This window comes from Drosophila subobscura, chromosome O (genome assembly GCF_008121235.1).
Source record: "Drosophila subobscura isolate 14011-0131.10 chromosome O, UCBerk_Dsub_1.0, whole genome shotgun sequence".
Taxonomy (NCBI): Eukaryota; Metazoa; Arthropoda; class Insecta; order Diptera; family Drosophilidae; genus Drosophila; species Drosophila subobscura.
In genome coordinates, this window is record NC_048533.1 from 2,049,724 (window position 1) to 2,067,307 (window position 17,584).

General features: G+C 38.8%; 3 protein-coding genes across 3 annotated transcripts; 2 read left to right on the forward strand and 1 right to left on the reverse strand.

Moving 5' to 3' along the window:
• The first annotated feature begins 464 nt into the window (after nucleotides 1-464).
• LOC117897876 (DEAD-box helicase Dbp80) lies at nucleotides 465-6,782 on the forward strand. Its single transcript, XM_034806952.1, has 11 exons — nucleotides 465-607; nucleotides 674-789; nucleotides 1,192-1,323; nucleotides 1,382-1,577; nucleotides 1,666-1,780; nucleotides 1,849-2,026; nucleotides 3,110-3,211; nucleotides 3,865-4,000; nucleotides 4,379-4,541; nucleotides 4,629-4,742; nucleotides 6,554-6,782. Exons 1-11 carry the CDS (start codon nucleotides 560-562, stop codon nucleotides 6,691-6,693), a joined length of 1,440 nt encoding a protein of 479 aa, XP_034662843.1. The 5' UTR covers nucleotides 465-559; the 3' UTR covers nucleotides 6,694-6,782.
• A 4,440-nt stretch (nucleotides 6,783-11,222) lies between these two features.
• On the reverse strand, nucleotides 11,223-11,892 carry LOC117896509 (MICOS complex subunit Mic10). Its single transcript, XM_034804863.1, has 2 exons — nucleotides 11,733-11,892; nucleotides 11,223-11,416 (listed from the first exon to the last, which is right to left on the reverse strand). The coding sequence occupies exons 1-2, from the start codon at nucleotides 11,815-11,817 to the stop codon at nucleotides 11,280-11,282; spliced, it is 222 nt and encodes a 73-aa protein (XP_034660754.1). The 5' UTR covers nucleotides 11,818-11,892; the 3' UTR covers nucleotides 11,223-11,279.
• Nucleotides 11,893-14,747: 2,855 nt separating this feature from the next.
• On the forward strand, nucleotides 14,748-15,714 carry LOC117897413 (transcription elongation factor 1 homolog). Its single transcript, XM_034806240.1, has 2 exons — nucleotides 14,748-14,903; nucleotides 15,548-15,714. The coding sequence occupies exons 1-2, from the start codon at nucleotides 14,788-14,790 to the stop codon at nucleotides 15,678-15,680; spliced, it is 249 nt and encodes an 82-aa protein (XP_034662131.1). The 5' UTR covers nucleotides 14,748-14,787; the 3' UTR covers nucleotides 15,681-15,714.
• Nucleotides 15,715-17,584: the final 1,870 nt, after the last annotated feature.

A 17,584-nucleotide genomic window follows, 5' to 3' on the forward strand; every position in this document is an offset into this window, starting at 1 on the left:
TTCTGGCTTGGTGGAAACCCAGAGTCTTCTTCCGAACTCGAAAACAACCATGCTGGGCATATGTATGCGTCGAGCACCTCAAAAAGTATTGTATGCTTATCAATTTGTAGGGGTTTTTATTGCATGGTTTTGTCTTGTGAGCTCACATAACCTCATGCCACCATCGCAGAGTGTGCAAAGGGATACTGTTCGAGCACAAGTTCCTTTTCGGGATAGTGGACTTCCCATCCGTACTATTTGGTACTATTTTGCTTACTGTAAGTCAGGGCAAACTACGCCTATCACGAACGTATTAGGGTTTTATGCCACAATCCGTTGCCATACTTTTTCCCCTGAAGTATTCCATATGAATATTTTATCTACTTAATATTTACCAAGAAAATGTTTCGCATCGGAGAACTGGGCTTTAGTGATTCTAGTGTTCTGTTATCGAGTGTTCCAAGTCCCCACTAATGACTCGAATTTTCGATAATTTAATATCGAATTGGTGGAACGATAACTTCTCGACATATTGAAGTTTAGAAATTAATTAGTTCTTTTGTTTTCAATACTCATCAAAATGACGGATTGGGTTAAAAAAGCAGAAGACCAGGAAGTAGCCAAGCTGGTATGGGATAAATATACTTGAACGTCTAAGATGTAAAAGTATCTATTTATAACTCGTCGATTTTAGGTTGACCAACTTCAAATTCAATCCGATGAGAATACCTTTGCAACCAGGAACAACAGTTGTATATATGATTTGCCGGCAACAAAGAATAATGAGGAATCCGAACCGGATGTTGCTGAGTAAGTTCCTAGAATATACAACCATATTTGTTTATTTTGACCCTTCAAGTAAAACACTAAGTACGAGTACATACATGTGTACATTTAATTACATGCAAAGATGCATTCGAAAATAATTATTAAAAGAGATGTGTGTGCATATGTATGTACATATGCATTTCTCTAAATATGTTTAAATCGTTTAAAGTCGATTTCTGACTAAAAAATGCATATGTATGTCAAGCATTAAATATGTATGTGGTTTCCTAAAAGACCTATGGACAGCAGAAGACTCGGAGTTTCCTTGGTACCTCTGCTACAGTATGTACTGCACGCAGCGTGATGGCTCGTAGTTAGCCATTTCTATAAGAAATGCCTACAGATGTTTAAATATGTTTAAAATTATTACTTTGTATCTTACAGCCCTGCTGAAACCAGCCTCTTAATCAAAATATTGGGAAAGGGACTGGTAAACACAAAATTATCTCTTGATATACAGCAAAAAAACCCGATGTCACCCCTACATTCAGTAAAAACTTTCGAAGCATTACATCTGTAAGTTAAACAACATTTCTGAGGACTCATTTGCTTCAAGATTTGTATGTATTTATAGAAAGGAAGAACTGTTAAAGGGAATCTACGCAATGGGATTTAACACGCCATCGAAAATACAAGAGACTGCTTTGCCCACGCTCCTTGCAGATCCACCACAAAACATGATAGCCCAAAGCCAGTCTGGAACAGGAAAAACAGCTGCCTTTGTCTTGGCAATGCTTAGCCGTGTAAACGTTAAATTAAATCACCCTCAGGTAATTATATCCGATGCTATAAGAACACATGAACACATATCCAATAAAATATAAAGACAATCATTTTAATATTAATAATTAATTTTAGGTTCTGTGCTTGTCCCCTACGTACGAGCTGGCGATTCAAACAGGGGAAGTAGCTGCTCGTATGGGGCAGTTCTGTCCCGAGATCAAACTTAGATTTGCAGTTCGCGGTGAAGAAGGTCTGTACAACAAAGGCAGCTTATATAATCTTACAATTCAAAACTTTTTAAATGTTCCTCTTTTGCAGTTGAACGTAATCAAAAAATTACCGAGCACATTCTAATTGGAACACCAGGAAAAATGTTGGATTGGGGATACAAGTTTCGTCTTTTTGATATGAAAAAGATTTCAGTTTTTGTATTAGATGAAGCTGATGTTATGATAGCCACTCAAGGTCACCATGATCAGTGTCTTCGAATACATAAGTATGTATACATTTAATTTTACCAAATCAAGCCACGCTTTAAAGCAGGTACACATTAATATGCTAGAAGTGAGTTTGTGTGCAAAGTCAGATCGCAAAACGAAACATTGCAATGCATTGGTTTGGTACCAAACACTGCAATACACGTGTATCTGAACGTTGTATTCCAAACACTGCAATACACGTGTATCTGAACGTTGTATTCCACTATTCTTGAGGCTAACTAATGAGAAGATTGGTGAGTCCTTATGGAAAAATTGTGTCTTGTGAATGTGCGAAATATATAAATATGCTAGGGGCAAGCCTCTGCGCAATAGCTTTGCTCGCTAGCCAACCCCTGGATCACTGACATGGCAAACCATTTGTGGCAACATTTGGTTTCTAAGTTAAATTACTGGTGATCCAGCTCTTAGTCGTAATTGTGTATTGTATTTGTGGTCGAAAGTGGATGTACATATGCAACGCACAAAAGATAACGTTTCCAACCCCGCAAAGTATTTACATATGTTCTTGATCAGTATAAAGAGCCTAGTCGATATATCCATGTTTTTCTGTTTGTCCGTCCGTCTCATTTGTATGTTAGTACTCAGAGACTTTAACCACCATTTTGCATCCAGTCTGCTGTAATATCGCAGTGAAACCAGTGTATTTCAAAATTTTGCCACTGAAATTCATTTTCAGTGGCTTCCCCCACTTAGTCCAGCTATTCCACCTATTTCATGTATATTCTTGATCTGCATCAATAGCCGAGACTATGAATGTTTGTCTGCCGTCAGTCTGACCGTCCGTCTTTTTGGACTCCTAGTTCTCAGAGACTATAAGAGATACAGGAACCATATGTATGTTGTGGTAGAATCATGTGATATCACACTGAATGTAGGAAAATGGTTGCATGCTCCGGTTTTCGCGAATTTTTGTGTATTTTGTGTTTACCCAAATTGTTTTGCGATTTTTATATTAATACCAATATTAATAATATATAAAGCCGCCATAGGAACGCTCGTCCATGAGCACGACTAGAATAATTGTACTTCTCTTTCAACAAACTAAAATATCTCTAAAATGTTTTGTATTTTTATTTCAGATTGCTTAACCAACAATGCCAAATGTTGTTTTTCTCTGCTACTTATGATAGGGAGGTTATGGACTTTGCTAAACTTATAGTTACTGAGCCAACAATAATAAGGTATGAAACTGTTATTACTTTACACTTTCATTTCGTCCATAGGGCTCAGGTCAACATTTTCAGGCTTGATCTGGTTCCGTTCCGTTTTTAAAATGCAAACATTTTGCCGAAATTTTGATAACCACAAAAATAAGAGGAAACTATAAGAGCTAGAGTCATGCTGACTCATTTTGAATATACTGACTGGGTACCGGGTATAAAAGATGTAACGCGTTCGAACTTGTCTCACAACGTTCCTTGTTGTTTAAGTAATTGCTTAAGTTTTAGTTTTTTTAAATATTATACCCATCACTATTGGGAAATTGTCAAAAATGGAATGGAATTAAAATGTAACGAAATTTATTCGGGTTTTTAATTCGAAAATTCAAGTCCATTCGAATTTGTTCTACTTTTTTAATGTGAAAGACTTAAAGTGTCTCAAAAATAGTTTTCATACTGAAAAGGTGCGACACTACTATTTTATTCAACACAGATATACTTGTGAAGACCATAAAAGCACCTTTAGTGCGTAATCTGGCTCGCAGGCTATACAACTTTTAAATTTGAAACTGCACAGATTGATTTAAGTTGCGCGCTTAAGTAATGCTTATATGTATATGTTTAAATATATATTTTTTCTACCTTTCTTCTGAAGCTCTACATTTGTTTTTTAGATTAAATCGAGAACAGGAATCTCTGGATAATATTAAACAGTATTATGTTAAATGTAAAAATGAAGAAGGAAAATATAATGCAATACAAAATATATATGGATGCATTAGTATCGGCCAAGCTATCATATTTTGTCATGTGAGTATAAATTCAATGCTTATATTCAGATTATTATTATTTAGATAAAGGCGAACATAACGATTGATTTGCTGTTTTTATCTGTCAACGGATTTGTATGAATTCAGTTCTCCTGCGATTTGATTTTGAAAAAGGGCCGATGAATCTCGTACACGACCATTGATAATAATATCACGGGATTCCACATTCTCGCCAAATAACACTTGATAGTTGGACCATTGAATTAATTGTTTGCCTGTTTTCCTGCGGGTCTCATGTTCTAAATATAATTATAATCTGTTTCCGAAATATAATTTTTGATGCACATAATTTGTGTAATGTCGACTCATACTTATTAGAGACGGATGTTCACAATGTTCTAAAATTTTGATTCCTTAGACCCGTCGTACTGCTGGTTGGCTTGCATCCAAGATGACATCAGATGGCCATTCTGTAGCTGTTCTTTCTGGTGACTTGACTGTTGAGCAACGACTTGCTGTTTTGGATCGGTTCCGATCAGGGCTACAGAAAGTCCTCATAACCACAAATGTTTTATCAAGGGGTAATTTTTTGCATGAATATTAAATATAATCATTTATAAATTTTTTATTTGTATTATCATTAATTCTAATTATACTGTGCTTCATAGGTATTGACATTGAACAAGTTACAATTGTCGTTAATTTTGACCTGCCGGTAGATATTCGAGGCAACGCAGACTGCGAGACATATTTGCATCGCATCGGACGTACCGGACGATTTGGTAAGCCTCATTAGTTCAAACACAAAGTGAATACTCTGAAATGTGTGTGTTCCAAACACAATGCGACAAATTATGTATTTAAAAAATAGCGAAGGAAACGTTTCCGACCCCATAAAGAATATATATATTTGATCAGCATTAATAGCCGAGTCGATATAGCCATTTCTGTCTGTCCGTCCGTCCCGAGAGATTAGAATCAATCAATTGGGATCATTACTATAGAATGAGAATGAATACAGTGCAGTACGCTTTTGTGTGTAGCTAAAAACGAAGATGCCCGTCGAAACCGGTTTCTTGTTTTACACTGGGCGAAACAATCTCATATTTCGTGTTGAAACTTTCAAGAGAAACACGGTTTTGGGGAAAACAATAAAAATAGCTTGTCAAAAATGAATACAATTATTAAATAAACTGTAGTAACATAATGTATTATGACAGATGTCAGAAAAATTTGGAAAAAAAACGTTTGTTGTTAAATTGAGCAAAAAAACCGAGTGTGGCACAATAGTTGCGTAGCGTGATCTTCTTTGTCGACGGCTGATCAGCAACTGATGCCATTTTCGTTCTGTATCTGGTGGAACTCAGTACAACATCTGCACCTTAGCGGTTATTTGTCTGCTTTTTTACTTCTTCATCTGTCATCTACAGCAACAACACTATTTTACCAACACGCTCCTTTAGGGCTCGCCACCCTCCTATAGAAACACAATGAAGAAATTCAGGGCAGGCTAAACGCGGCAGAGGCAGGGGCAGAGACACTATCAGGGGCACTCTGCCATAAACTGCGCGAAGCAGGGGGTGAATGAGAGAATGTCGTAAAAAACAATTATAAAATGGGGATGTATGTATATGACAGATGTAGAAAAATTTAATTTCTTCGTTGTTTAAAATAAAAATGATCCAATCGGATCTCAGAGTTGGTGATCTGATAGATATGGTCATTCCCTACGCAATGGCGTTTAGCGGTTTTTTGTTAAATTTTATTTTTTCATTTGTCATCTTTTCAACAACTTTATGCGGGGGCGGAAGGGGGCTCGCCACCCTCCCCAAGAAAACACACTGGGTTTCAGGGCAGTCGCGGCAGAGGCAGGGGCAGAGGCCATAAATTGCGCGGCTCAGAATGTGAATGAGAGAACTAAAAAACAAACAAGACGGACAGACAGACGGACGGACGGACAGACTTCGTTGTGGCTATAAAATGACAATCGGATCTATTGTTGCTGATCTGATAGATATATATATACGCAATGGGGTTTTGGGAGACGTTTCTTTTTCTTTTGTAGATTTGGAAGGTTTTTCCCTTTGCGGGGGCGGAAGGGGCAGGGCTCATTTTTTAAATACACGGGTTTTCGAGCATACCAGGGTGCCAAAAAAAGATCAAGAGAAAGATGACAAACAAGACGGAGTGAGACGGACAGACGGACGGACGGACAGACGGACAGACAGACATGGAACATCTGGACCGTATATTGATGCTGATCAAGAATATATAAATTTATGGGGTCGTAAACTTTTAAGATGTGCGTTACATACAACCGTTATTTGCACAAATAACAATATACGTATTTGCGTTCTTCGAGTACCGGAAGTACCAAAACGGAACATTTCACTATATTGGTATTGGTACGAATCACTGTAGTACTCGTGTACGTGAGGGCAGCGCAGCAGCCGCGCAGCAGCAGCGCATTTTTCCGCACCCCAGGGATAGGGCCGTGCCGAGCCCTGACATATATATATTGATTCTTCGGAACCCGAAGCTTGATTGCTAAGTGCTTTTATCTAATTACCATTAATTTTGCGATATGTTACAGGCAAGTCTGGAATCGCCATAAACCTTGTCAGCGGAGATAAATGTATGGCAGTGTGTAAAGCTATTGAAAAACATTTTAAGAAAGACATTCATATTTTAAATACTGATAGCGCTGATGACATTGAAAAGATTGGAAATTAACGTTTTTCATTCCATAGTTTAAAGTTTATAACATTACTATTGAATGTGCACTGTTTAATTTACAATAAAAACGGAATCAAAAAATTAATTACTTAACTGGTTATTTGTGTTAGGAAGTGAAATTTATCACTAAATAATTGCTGGATACGACTGATAAGAAAAACAGTGTCCATTAGACTCAAGTACACCAAAACTACGTTTGTAATAAACTATTTTTTAGTTTGCATCGTATGTCTGAAAGAAAAGTCCCGGTTTAAAAGCGAAAAATTATTTAAATGATTTTAAATAATGACCTATTATATCTATGGTAAGCTCATAGAAGTATAAACTTCAAGGCGTTGCGAATTTCCTTGCGAGGCACACGGCGACGACAATATAATAATCGCTGTATCGCTCCAATAAGTGGAGTAGCGCTCAAAGTTAGTTCCGCTTAAGCCTGAAATGCCTACCCAGGAAAAAAAATTGTCACTTCATTCCGGTTATAATAGCACAGTCTACCACTAAATTCGCTACATCGTCGTACCGGCTTTGTACGCATCCACTATGATGCTAAGACACACTGGGAGAGAATAAGTTAGCTCAGGGATCCGAATGTGGAATTCTTTGTGTCAAGTCTCTGCCATGGATGCTGGCTAATGGTAGTCGGGCAGAGAGAAGAAAACTCTCTTGAAATCACCCCAATCCAAGGTGAAACTTTCATATGCCGATGGGTGCATGGCCGACGGGGTGCTCGACCGTTAGTATGCGGGCTCTGGACACCGGCCGACCTCCACTTTAAATTAGGCTTTCCCGGGGCAAGCGGGCTATGCCTCGGATGACCAACCTCTTCCCGCCTACACGTGGGACCAACTATACCAAATTCACATACATGAAACAATAAAAAAGCGCCTGCCAGTCTTCTTGCAGATAGCACTCCGATAAGCCAATCGGGCCAGTCCACGTCGAGGAACCCCAGGGGCAAACCAGTCAGTGAGGTGGATGCTACTAAGCAGACCTTTCTCTTGAAGACGATGGAGCGGATCTAAGGCCGCACCTCTGGGCGAAAATCCCGCCAAATCGAATATCTGATTCTCAGCAAGCCTATCGGAAGGGATAGAATCGTCCCTTCAGCACAAGGAATTCACCCTGACAGCCTTCCTAGACATAGAAGGCGCTTTGAACAACATTATTCAGGCCGCCATCACGGGAGCACTGATGGACTTGGGGATTGACTCCCGGACGGTGAGCCTTATCGATCAGATGCTTCAATGCAGGACCGTTGAGACCTCACTAAGGCAGTCAACATTCACCAGGTCAGTCAGCAGAGGTACGCCGAGGGTCGGTCACCTCTCCCCCTTCTATGGAATGTAGCAGTAAAATAACTGCTGCAGGAGATAGAGGGCGGTGGCTTCAAAAATGTGGCGTACGCTGAGGATGTTGCCATTTCATTCTCTGGTGAATTTTCTCAGACGCTATGTGAGTGTATGACAAACACTCTCACTTAACTGTCTCAATGGGCAGACAAATATGGGCGAGGAATTAATCCGTCAAAAATGGGGCTGGTACGGGGAAGTACAAGTAAGAAGAACTCTGTGGGAGGACGCTAGCCTTATGAAACAACGCCAAAAATTTGGGGTTTGGGGTAGCGGTTTATTTTTCGAATTTTATCAATTTATCACTACCTCACTTCTGGGGACTGCACACTGCAAATGAATTTCTTCATTCTGGCTATAATAATGATCAAATCTAATCTCACTTCGGTGATCTGATAGATATGGTCATTCCCTACGGAATTGCTTTTTTAGATTCCTCTTATCTTCAAAATTGTGGATACAGCTGATTTTTGATTTTTGTAGGCGCGGAAGAGGGCGGAGCGGAAGAGGCGGTGTAACAGTGTGAGAAGTGTCTGGATGAAAAATTTGGTAGCTCTAGCTTTTTTAGGGGGTCGGAAACGTTTCCTTCTGTGCGTTGCATATGTACATCCACTTTGTGCACAAATACAATATACCCTATTTATTCTTCGAGTACCAGGTATAAAAAGCTGTCTAAATAAGCTCAGCCGAATACAGCGCATGGCAAACGCGCAAGTACGCTTCAAACGAACGAAATTTTCGAGCAGAAAGCAGACAGGCAGCAATCGATAAGGCCATGTCGATCGAAAAAACGATCTTAAGGCCTGTATAGGCTCAACAGAGCACAGCGCTCTGCCGTTACCATAGCCATCACGGCAAACATGTCACGGGACACTGGCAGATTGGCACACACCACTAGACTGTCAATCCGAATCAGAAGTGACCGAGACGCGGATGAGGAGGAGTCGGTCCACTGTTTCTTCTGTCACTGCCCGCCCGGCTCTGGGAAACCACCGACTTGGGGCACAGGATGGGACTGCCCTTTATACTTAATTGCTCACCACAGTCTAGGCAGCAGGAAGGGGTTAGCCCAGGTTCCCTCCCCAGGTACCTCCTTAACCTAATCTAACCTAATGTAAAACATGCAGATACACCAATTTTAGCTTTGGTTGGACCAAACGAAATATAATATAAAGATAAATAATTCTATACAAAGTTGGCTCTCGAATTTTTCTGCCTGGCCTGGCTCCAGGCTGTTTAGAAATTTTGTTCGAAATCCAGAGAGCCTAAGTTCTAGAGCTCTCTCTCGTATACGTTCACCGGCATTCGACAAATTGTTGTGTGCAAGTTATACCCAAGTATATGGAGAGCATATGAGTTGTGTAAGCAATCTTGAGCTCCTCTTTGGCTTCCCACGGATCCGGCCACCCATAATACACTAAAATAAACGTTTAATTTGCACACTTATTCTAGATCTGCTTGCATGGAAAGGTTTTTTTTACATCGCTCTCACTTTATAAGTGCTATGACCTGCCCTACCCAGACAAGGTAAATTGTTCGCATTTTAACCAGTTGTAAAGCCTTGCGGTACAATAATTTGATTTTGTTTACAGATTCGAGGAGGACGATGAAAGGCGAAAGCAGCCACAGATAAGGAGGAACTTTTACACACAATTGAATTCTTTCTATCTAAAAATGCTAGTGAACACATGTCAAACGAGGAGGAACGTTGCGAGTTGCGTCTAAACCCGTATCCCCACTTTCAGACCCGGTATCGGATTTTTATCGAAGTTTTAAATTTGTTTATGTTTTCATGTTTTTTTTCATACATATGTATACATTTCGCTTCTTAATCTACCGCCAGGCGTCGCATAGAGTGCGCGTGCGAAATATGAGCTAGCAGCTGCAGCACTAGAAGTGGGTTTGTGAACTTCTTTATTGTGGCTATAAGATCCGATCTGATCCAGATTAGTCAATCTGGCAGATAATATAATTCTCTGCGATACTACTGAAGCTCCAGATTTTCTTTGTGGGTGTACGGGAGAGACCACAGAAGTCAGGATGTAAAGTTCCACCTCTTATGGTCTATGAGATCTAGGCGCTCATCAGAACGGATGGACTGAAAGACATATTGAAAACGTTTCCTTTTGTGCGTCTCCTATCTCCTCTAGCTATTAAAAGCTTAAATATAAAAAAAACGAGAAGGGACGTGTGAGACGCTTCTTACGCGTCACAACTTTTATACCCAGCAGTCAATACTACATCTGCACTTTAGCGGTTATTTGTCAAATTGTACATTTTTTCTTCATCTGTCATCTACATCAACAACATTGCTCACGCCAACACGCTCCTTTAGCTCGCCACCCTCCCCTAGAGACACACACTGCAGAGTCATAGCAGAGTCGCGGCAGAGCCACGGCAGAGGCAGAGACGTGTCAGGGGCAGAGGCCATAAACTGCGCGAAGCAGAGTGTGAATGAGAGAATATGTAAAAAACAAATATAAGCTGCGGGACGGGGTGGGTTTGGCCATTGCAAATTAATTTCTTCATTGTGGCTATAATAATGATCCAATTGGATCCCAATTTGCTGATGGGATGGATATGGTCATTCCCTACGGAACGGCGTTTTTAGTAGATTTGGGAGGTTTTTGCCCTTTTGCGGGGGCAAAATACACTTGTAACAGTGTGAGCATACAGAAGTATGGATGCAAAATTTGGGGGCTCTAGCTTTTATAGTCTCTGAGATCCAGGCGCTCAACAAGACGGACGGACGGACGGACTGACGGACAGAAGGACAGACGGACAGACAGACATGGCTCTATCGACTCGGCTATTGATGCTGATCAAGAATATATATACTTTATGGGGTCGGAAACGTTTTCTTCTGTGCGTTACATACAACCGTTATTCCCCACAAATACAATATACCCTATTTACTCTTCGAGTACCGGGTATAAAAATATTGTTTCGTTCAACATATTGCAACAGAAAGTGCCCAAATCATTAAAACCTGTGATAGGTCGTTATTCAGAGAAAATTATTCCATAAAAACAGATGTAGTTAGAGCGGATGTACGTACATATACATATGTATAATTAACTGGTATTTTATACCTTGTATTTACGGAACAGCATTTAGCATTCTGTCAATAGTTTATTTCTTACCTACTACATTAATTTGTTGTATTCTATTTTGAATTAAATTAACAGAATGAAACTACCTCTTATTCAATTGATTGCATTTTTTATTTACATTCTACTTTAAACTGTTTAAGTCCTTTTCACATGTCCTATATGCAACACCAATTCCAAATCCAGTACCCAGCCATGCCGGCCACGCTCGACGTCTGAAAAACAGCAGTGAGACAGCAGATCCAATAATAAGTCCGCCACCTGAAAATATGGATTTTGTGAATGGAACAAAATTATCAAATAAAGCAGTGTCCTACTCAGGAATAACAGGAAAACAAGATTAGTTCAATCGTGGTTTTGCCTCTAAATTATGAAATTACGTTACAATACGCTCTTCAACGGTATTAGAATATATTGAAAGTTTGTTAACAAGAAAATCAGGTTGGTATTTTCTCAAATATGCACTTTTAATAAATATTGAATACCATCGAAGAGGGTATTACGACAAGTTATCCATATATCCAAATGCATACATTTGTGCCGCTGCATATAAAGAATTACATAAGTAGCTACTCACATCCTTTAACTATGGTATCTGATACACAGCGATCTAATCGTCTTCCGATCTTATCTTCATGGAATACTTTCGCATCAACGGACATCCTGAAAGGATTTTTTATAAATCTTCCCAAAGAAAATTAATATTTAAATGTAAGTGAATTCCGTGAAAAGTGGCAATCGGGTGAGAATTTAGTCAGGTTAGCGTCGTCAAGTAAGCGATATTTTTGAAACATGAAATATAGAGACTAAAAACAATTTCTTATTTCGGAATAGGCGACTACGTTAGGCTCTGCAGACTGAGTCCATCCCGGAGGAATGTTGGGCATTTTGGAAAGATGTGAAAAGCCTGTTCACAATAGCACCATCCACAATCCATGAAGAAACAGCTGATGCTTGTGATTTCGTGCGGGTTAAAATTTGTTTACTCTTTATATTTAAAATGAGTACTAATATTTTAGCAGTGGCTGTGAGTGTTGTTTACCGGCAAAATATTTTCTTGAATTAGGTTATCATGTTGGTGGACATGAATGATGATAATGAGTCCAAAATTGAACAGGAGGAGATATTAGAGTGAATAGCTGTTTTGAAAACATCGAAGCGTGGAAGGTTGTGGTCGTTTATGAGTGACTATACTAAATACACAGTTTGAAGTACAAAAATCCATATTTTTATGTTGTGTGGTTTTAAAAACGGTTGGGAACATTTTGAGAGTTTGGTGTACCCGAAAACAATGAGATGGTTCCTTGTCTTGGTTCAACGTTTGGAAGTGTTGCGGAAAAAGAACACGAAATGCCTAGTTGCTATTGCTTTGTTTACTTTGGGCTCTCCCAAATTTCTAAGATAATACAAAATTAACGAGAGTGGACGTGTGAGACGCTTCTTACGCGTCACAACTTTAATACCCGGCACTCAGTACTACCTTAGCGGTGTTTTCTAAAATTTTAAATTTTTTCTACATCTGTCATCTACATCAACATCACTTCTCACGCCAAAATGCTCTTTTAGCTAGCCCCCTTCCCATGTGCCATACACTGAACGAAGCAGAGTGTGGAATGAGAGAATGTGCAAAAAATAAAGAAAAACTGCTGCACGGGTTGGGGGTAGCCACAGCCAATGAATTTCTTCAATCTGGCTATAATAATGATCCTATCTGATTCGGTGATCTGATAGATATTTTATTCCCTACGGAATGGCGTTTTTGGCTTTCTTTTATCTTCAAAATTGTGGATACCGTAGACTTTCGTGTGTCTCTAGCTTTTATAGTCTCTGAGATCCAGGCGCTACGGTCGGGCAGACGGACGAACGGACAGACATGGCTAAATCGTCTCGGCTATTGATGCTGATCAAGAATATATAAACTTTATGGGGTCGGAAACGTCTCCTTCTGTGTGTTACATACATCCACTTTTGAGCACAAATGGAATATACCCTACCCGTAGGGATTGACCATATCCATCTGATCACCGAATTAAGCTCAGATTGGATCATTATTATATCCAGAATGTAGAAATTAACTTGCAGTGACTACCCCCACCACGTCCAGCAGCTTTTTTTTATTTTTTGCACATTCTCTCATTCCACACTCTTATTCGTGCAGTGTGCGCCTCTAGGAGAGGGGGGCGAGCTAAAAGAGCGTGTTGGCTTGAGAAGTGATAGAGATGTAGATGACAAATCTGAACCTGAAAATCTAAAAAAAACCGCTAAGGTACAGATGTACTACTGAACCGGGTATAAAAGTTGTGACACGTTAGAAGCTTCTCACACGCCCCTCCTCGTTTCTTTGTGAATGCCAATTCTTTATGGTCATTTTTGAACATTTTAGAATAAATACCGCACGGTAAAAAGCATATTAGGTGTTTCGTCAGTCCATAGTAGCTTATGTTTTATGTTTGGAATTGCTCTGAAGTCTTATGTAAGTAGGTGAGGGCAGAGCGGGAGAGCAATAACAGCTATCTCTCTCTCTCTCTCTTGATGTAATCGCCACGCTTTGCCAGCATAGGATAGCTAAGCTTAAGCCCAGTACTCAGATGAGGTACATTTTCTTGAGACAGAAAGTGCGTTATACTTCGAACAAAGTGCGCAAAGTGCATGCTCTCTGGGTACACTGTTTTGTGTTTGTTTACAAAATATAATCCCTTAAAAATCCATTTTGTGTGAAAGCAGGAGGAGTGTGATATTTTGGTGTGGATATGGAGCTTGGAACACATCAATGCATGGAGAAAGCACCGCGTTATTGAATAAGTCCGTTCCGTTTAATCTCCTTATAAATTGATGGAATGAGTACTGAGTATAAGAATAACTATTTATAATATCCAAATGATAAGTTTTCGTTTGACTGTATTAATAAGACTAAAACCGTCTCCATTTAATGCTCTTTTCTAGCCTTCTTGCTTTTGTTTCCTCCCTTGCTTCTCGTTTCTGTTGACACAATATAGATATGTATATTGTTTCTTTCGCTGCGTTTCCTGATATATTTTCGGCTAGGCAGCGAATTATTTTGTCGCAAGAAAATTCTGCATGCATCACCAGCAGCTGTCGATTCCTTTCTCGTAGCAAAACCTTTAGGTACGCACGAGTTACTAAATAAGTTTACTTGTTTTTGCTTGTTTAACAAAGGAGTGTAATTAAATTAAAGATCTATTCGAACCATTAATCTATCCAACCATAATCTGACACCGTCTTTAACCGACTGGCTTGTCGTTCTCTCATCATCAGAGAAGAAAGATATGGAGAGAAGGCGGGACGAATCGCCAGAGCATTTTATTTTAAGGAAGTCCAAGAGAAACGTTGAAAATATTCTTATAGAATCGCAAAGCTGCTATATTAAAGTTGTTGAAATTTCAAAGCTTTGTTTTGGTCATCAGCTCTATTTTCATGGATGGCGAATGTCATATCTGTTAAATACTCTCAGATGCTCTGTGGTAAAATGCTATTATCTTGTCAATCAATTTTTGTTAGTTTAGTGTTCCTTTACCGTAATTCCAACTGCAATGTATATATCGATTACATATCTGTGTTATGAATTTATGTCAATTTGACTTGAACAACTTTGTTTTTATTCTGTATTGACGATGGGGCGAAGGAAATCTAAGAGAAAGCCGCCACCAAAAAGGAAAAATATTGAACCACTAGACCAACAATTTAACTGTCCGTTCTGCAACCATGAAAAGTCCTGTGAAGTGAAAATGTAACTATCTTCAAAATACGCACGACTGTGCTTACGAACCATTAAGAGTATAATCCTTGCTTATTACATTATTGATGGGTTATACATATGGGGTTTCCTGAAGATCCTTATCAGTATTAAGATACATATTTTTATATTTTTGGCCGAAGAAAAGGGAACTATGATCGTAGCAATGCCAAAATTCTAGTTTCACCATGATGAATCTTAGCTCTAACAACGTCCTAAAACGTACAAACTATGCTTGTGGTGAAACAACGAGATGAAAATAGAGGACGCATTGGGACCATTTACATACACATGTATGTATGTATGCATGTATCTTTGCACATGCATATGCACAAAAGAGTTAAATGTTCGGGAATAGATAAACTGAATCAAAAAAAATTAACCTTTGAAATTAAATTAGAAACGAACCATGTCCGACCGCCAAACTGTTTGTGCATGTTAAAATTTGAGTTTCTGATACTTTTTCTTAGATCTTTTAACAATGTGTTATTTTTATTTTAAATTTCAATGTTTTGCATTGACTCTCTCAAACTCTACATTAACGGCATAAACTATTACTCCCTCCATAAGATTTTTACTCTGTATGGCTTGAAAAACCTGTGTAAATGTAATTACATTATTCATTTTAAATCTTTCAGGGATAAAGGAAGAAATACAGCGAAAATAACTTGTCGAGTGTGTTTGGAAGACTTTCAAACTGGAATTAACTTTTTATCGGAGCCAATTGATGTGTATAATGATTGGGTAGATGCATGCGAAACGGCCAACTAATTTCGATGGCTCAAATAAAATTGAACAAAATGTATTTAAATAAGTATAATAATTATAGAATATTTTATTGAGATGTAAATAAATTACTCACAATTAAAGAATCTTTAACGGCTACTAACCATTAAGAGATGTCGAAAGCGGATTTGATATAAAGAAGCTTCAGATGTAGATCTGAGATTTTATTCGACACCATAAGCATGGCAGTGTCTGCTAAGTTCAACGCTGTTTTGAACTACTAAACTATTCTTTCAGTTTCAAAACGTTCAACAAAATTGTTCATTTACCTGCACTCCAAGAGTTTGGGGATAGTTTTGTGTTTTGTTATGAAATTGGATGTGTGAAACGCCCAGAAGACACGTTTCCGTCTACATAAAGTATATACATAAACCTATCTGCGAGACTATAGCAGGTTGAGCCAGCTCATCAAATCCGACAAATTCGCATAATAATAACAATAACGAGTAGGAACGTGTGAGACGCCTCTTACGCGTTACAACTTTTAAACTCGGTGCTCAGTCAGTATATCTGTACCTTATTGTTTTTATACACGGTACTCGAAGACTAAATAGGGTACATTGTATTTGTGGCGAAAAGTGGATGTATGTAACGCACAGAAGGAAACGTTTCCGACCTCATATAGTATACATATGTATATATTCTTGATGAGCATCAATAACCGATTCGAAATAGCATGGTCTGTCTGTCCGTCCGTCCGTCCGTCCGTCCTTATGAGCGCCTAGTACTCGGAGACCATAAGAGATAGGGCAACAAAGTTTTATATGCATACTTCTCTATGCTCACACTGTTACAAGTGTATTTCAAACTTCGATAATCTGATCAAATTTCGATAATCTGATCAAATTTCGATCAACGGGTATACAAATGTATTCTACAAGTTGCAGTGCTCCTTCTGAGGTAAATGTAGATAGTCGGCCTACGTAAAAATAAAACATTTTTTTTTTTTTTAATTTTTAATTGCAAACATGATATATTTTTAGCTCTATTTACCTTTTTTCTGGCATTTCCCCACATTTTTCTTGTGAAAAAAAGTTGAATTTGTACAGGCCCTCAAAATAGGAATTTTTGCGAGATGACTTCATCGTTGGACTCAAATCTTTCTCCGCCGAGATATTTCTTTGACTCGCGACGTAGTCACTTGGGACTAAATCTAGAGAATATGGTAGTTATGGGATCATTTCGTATCGTAATGGATGGATTTTTGCCAAGGGATCGGGACATGTCTGCACCGTTGCATTGTCCCGCTGAAAAACTTTGTTTCATGTCCAAATGTGGTTGTTTCCTTTTCAAATTCCCATTAAATTTATCCAATAAGTTAGCATAAAATTCGCCATTGATTATTTTACGATTCTGAAGGTAGCCAATGTGGGTAATACCGCGTGCATTAAAAAAAGCTTTATTGGCTGAAAAATCCACCATGGCCGACCTTGACTGAGAATTATCCTGAGAAACCCTGTGTTTTGACTGCCTTTATCTCTGGTGTGTTTTGGATTACCTACGGTTTCGAAACGGTGCAGAAAAGTATCCTTATCTGAGTTGAACCACAAACCACAAACATCCTTCGAAGTTGTCACACGATTTCGTTCGTGGCCGCTTGTGAGCAAACGCGGCAGCCTCCATTCCAAAAGATTTTTCATACCCAACTGATCATTCAAAACTAACACCACTTAGCGATGTGGTTGCCTGTAGCTTCAAGAATGACTTGTAATTTCGACCTCTGATCGGACAGAACCATACAGTGAATTTTTAAAATTTTCTCGGGGATAGGACCAAAACTGGGAATCCAGGATGAGGCACATCGTTTGTACGAGTACAATGAAAAACAGTACGCACCTTTTTAGCAATTGTCGTTTTTTTTTCGCAAAAAAATATTTTAGTAGCACACG

Excerpts from the sequence above, each read along its gene's own strand:
- LOC117897876 (XM_034806952.1), top strand. The coding sequence starts at position 560 with ATGACGGATTGGGTTAAAAAAGCAGAAGACCAGGAAGTAGCCAAGCTG. Across the intron at positions 1,578-1,665 it reads TTAAATTAAATCACCCTCAG|GTTCTGTGCTTGTCCCCTAC; the intron begins GTAATTATATCC and ends AATTAATTTTAG. Across the intron at positions 2,027-3,109 it reads CAGTGTCTTCGAATACATAA|ATTGCTTAACCAACAATGCC; the intron begins GTATGTATACAT and ends TTTTTATTTCAG.
- LOC117896509 (XM_034804863.1), bottom strand. The coding sequence starts at position 11,817 with ATGTCCGTTGATGCGAAAGTATTCCATGAAGATAAGATCGGAAGACGA. Across the intron at positions 11,417-11,732 it reads AGATACCATAGTTAAAGGAT|GTGGCGGACTTATTATTGGA; the intron begins GTGAGTAGCTAC and ends CCATATTTTCAG.
- LOC117897413 (XM_034806240.1), top strand. The coding sequence starts at position 14,788 with ATGGGGCGAAGGAAATCTAAGAGAAAGCCGCCACCAAAAAGGAAAAAT. Across the intron at positions 14,904-15,547 it reads AAGTCCTGTGAAGTGAAAAT|GGATAAAGGAAGAAATACAG; the intron begins GTAACTATCTTC and ends TAAATCTTTCAG.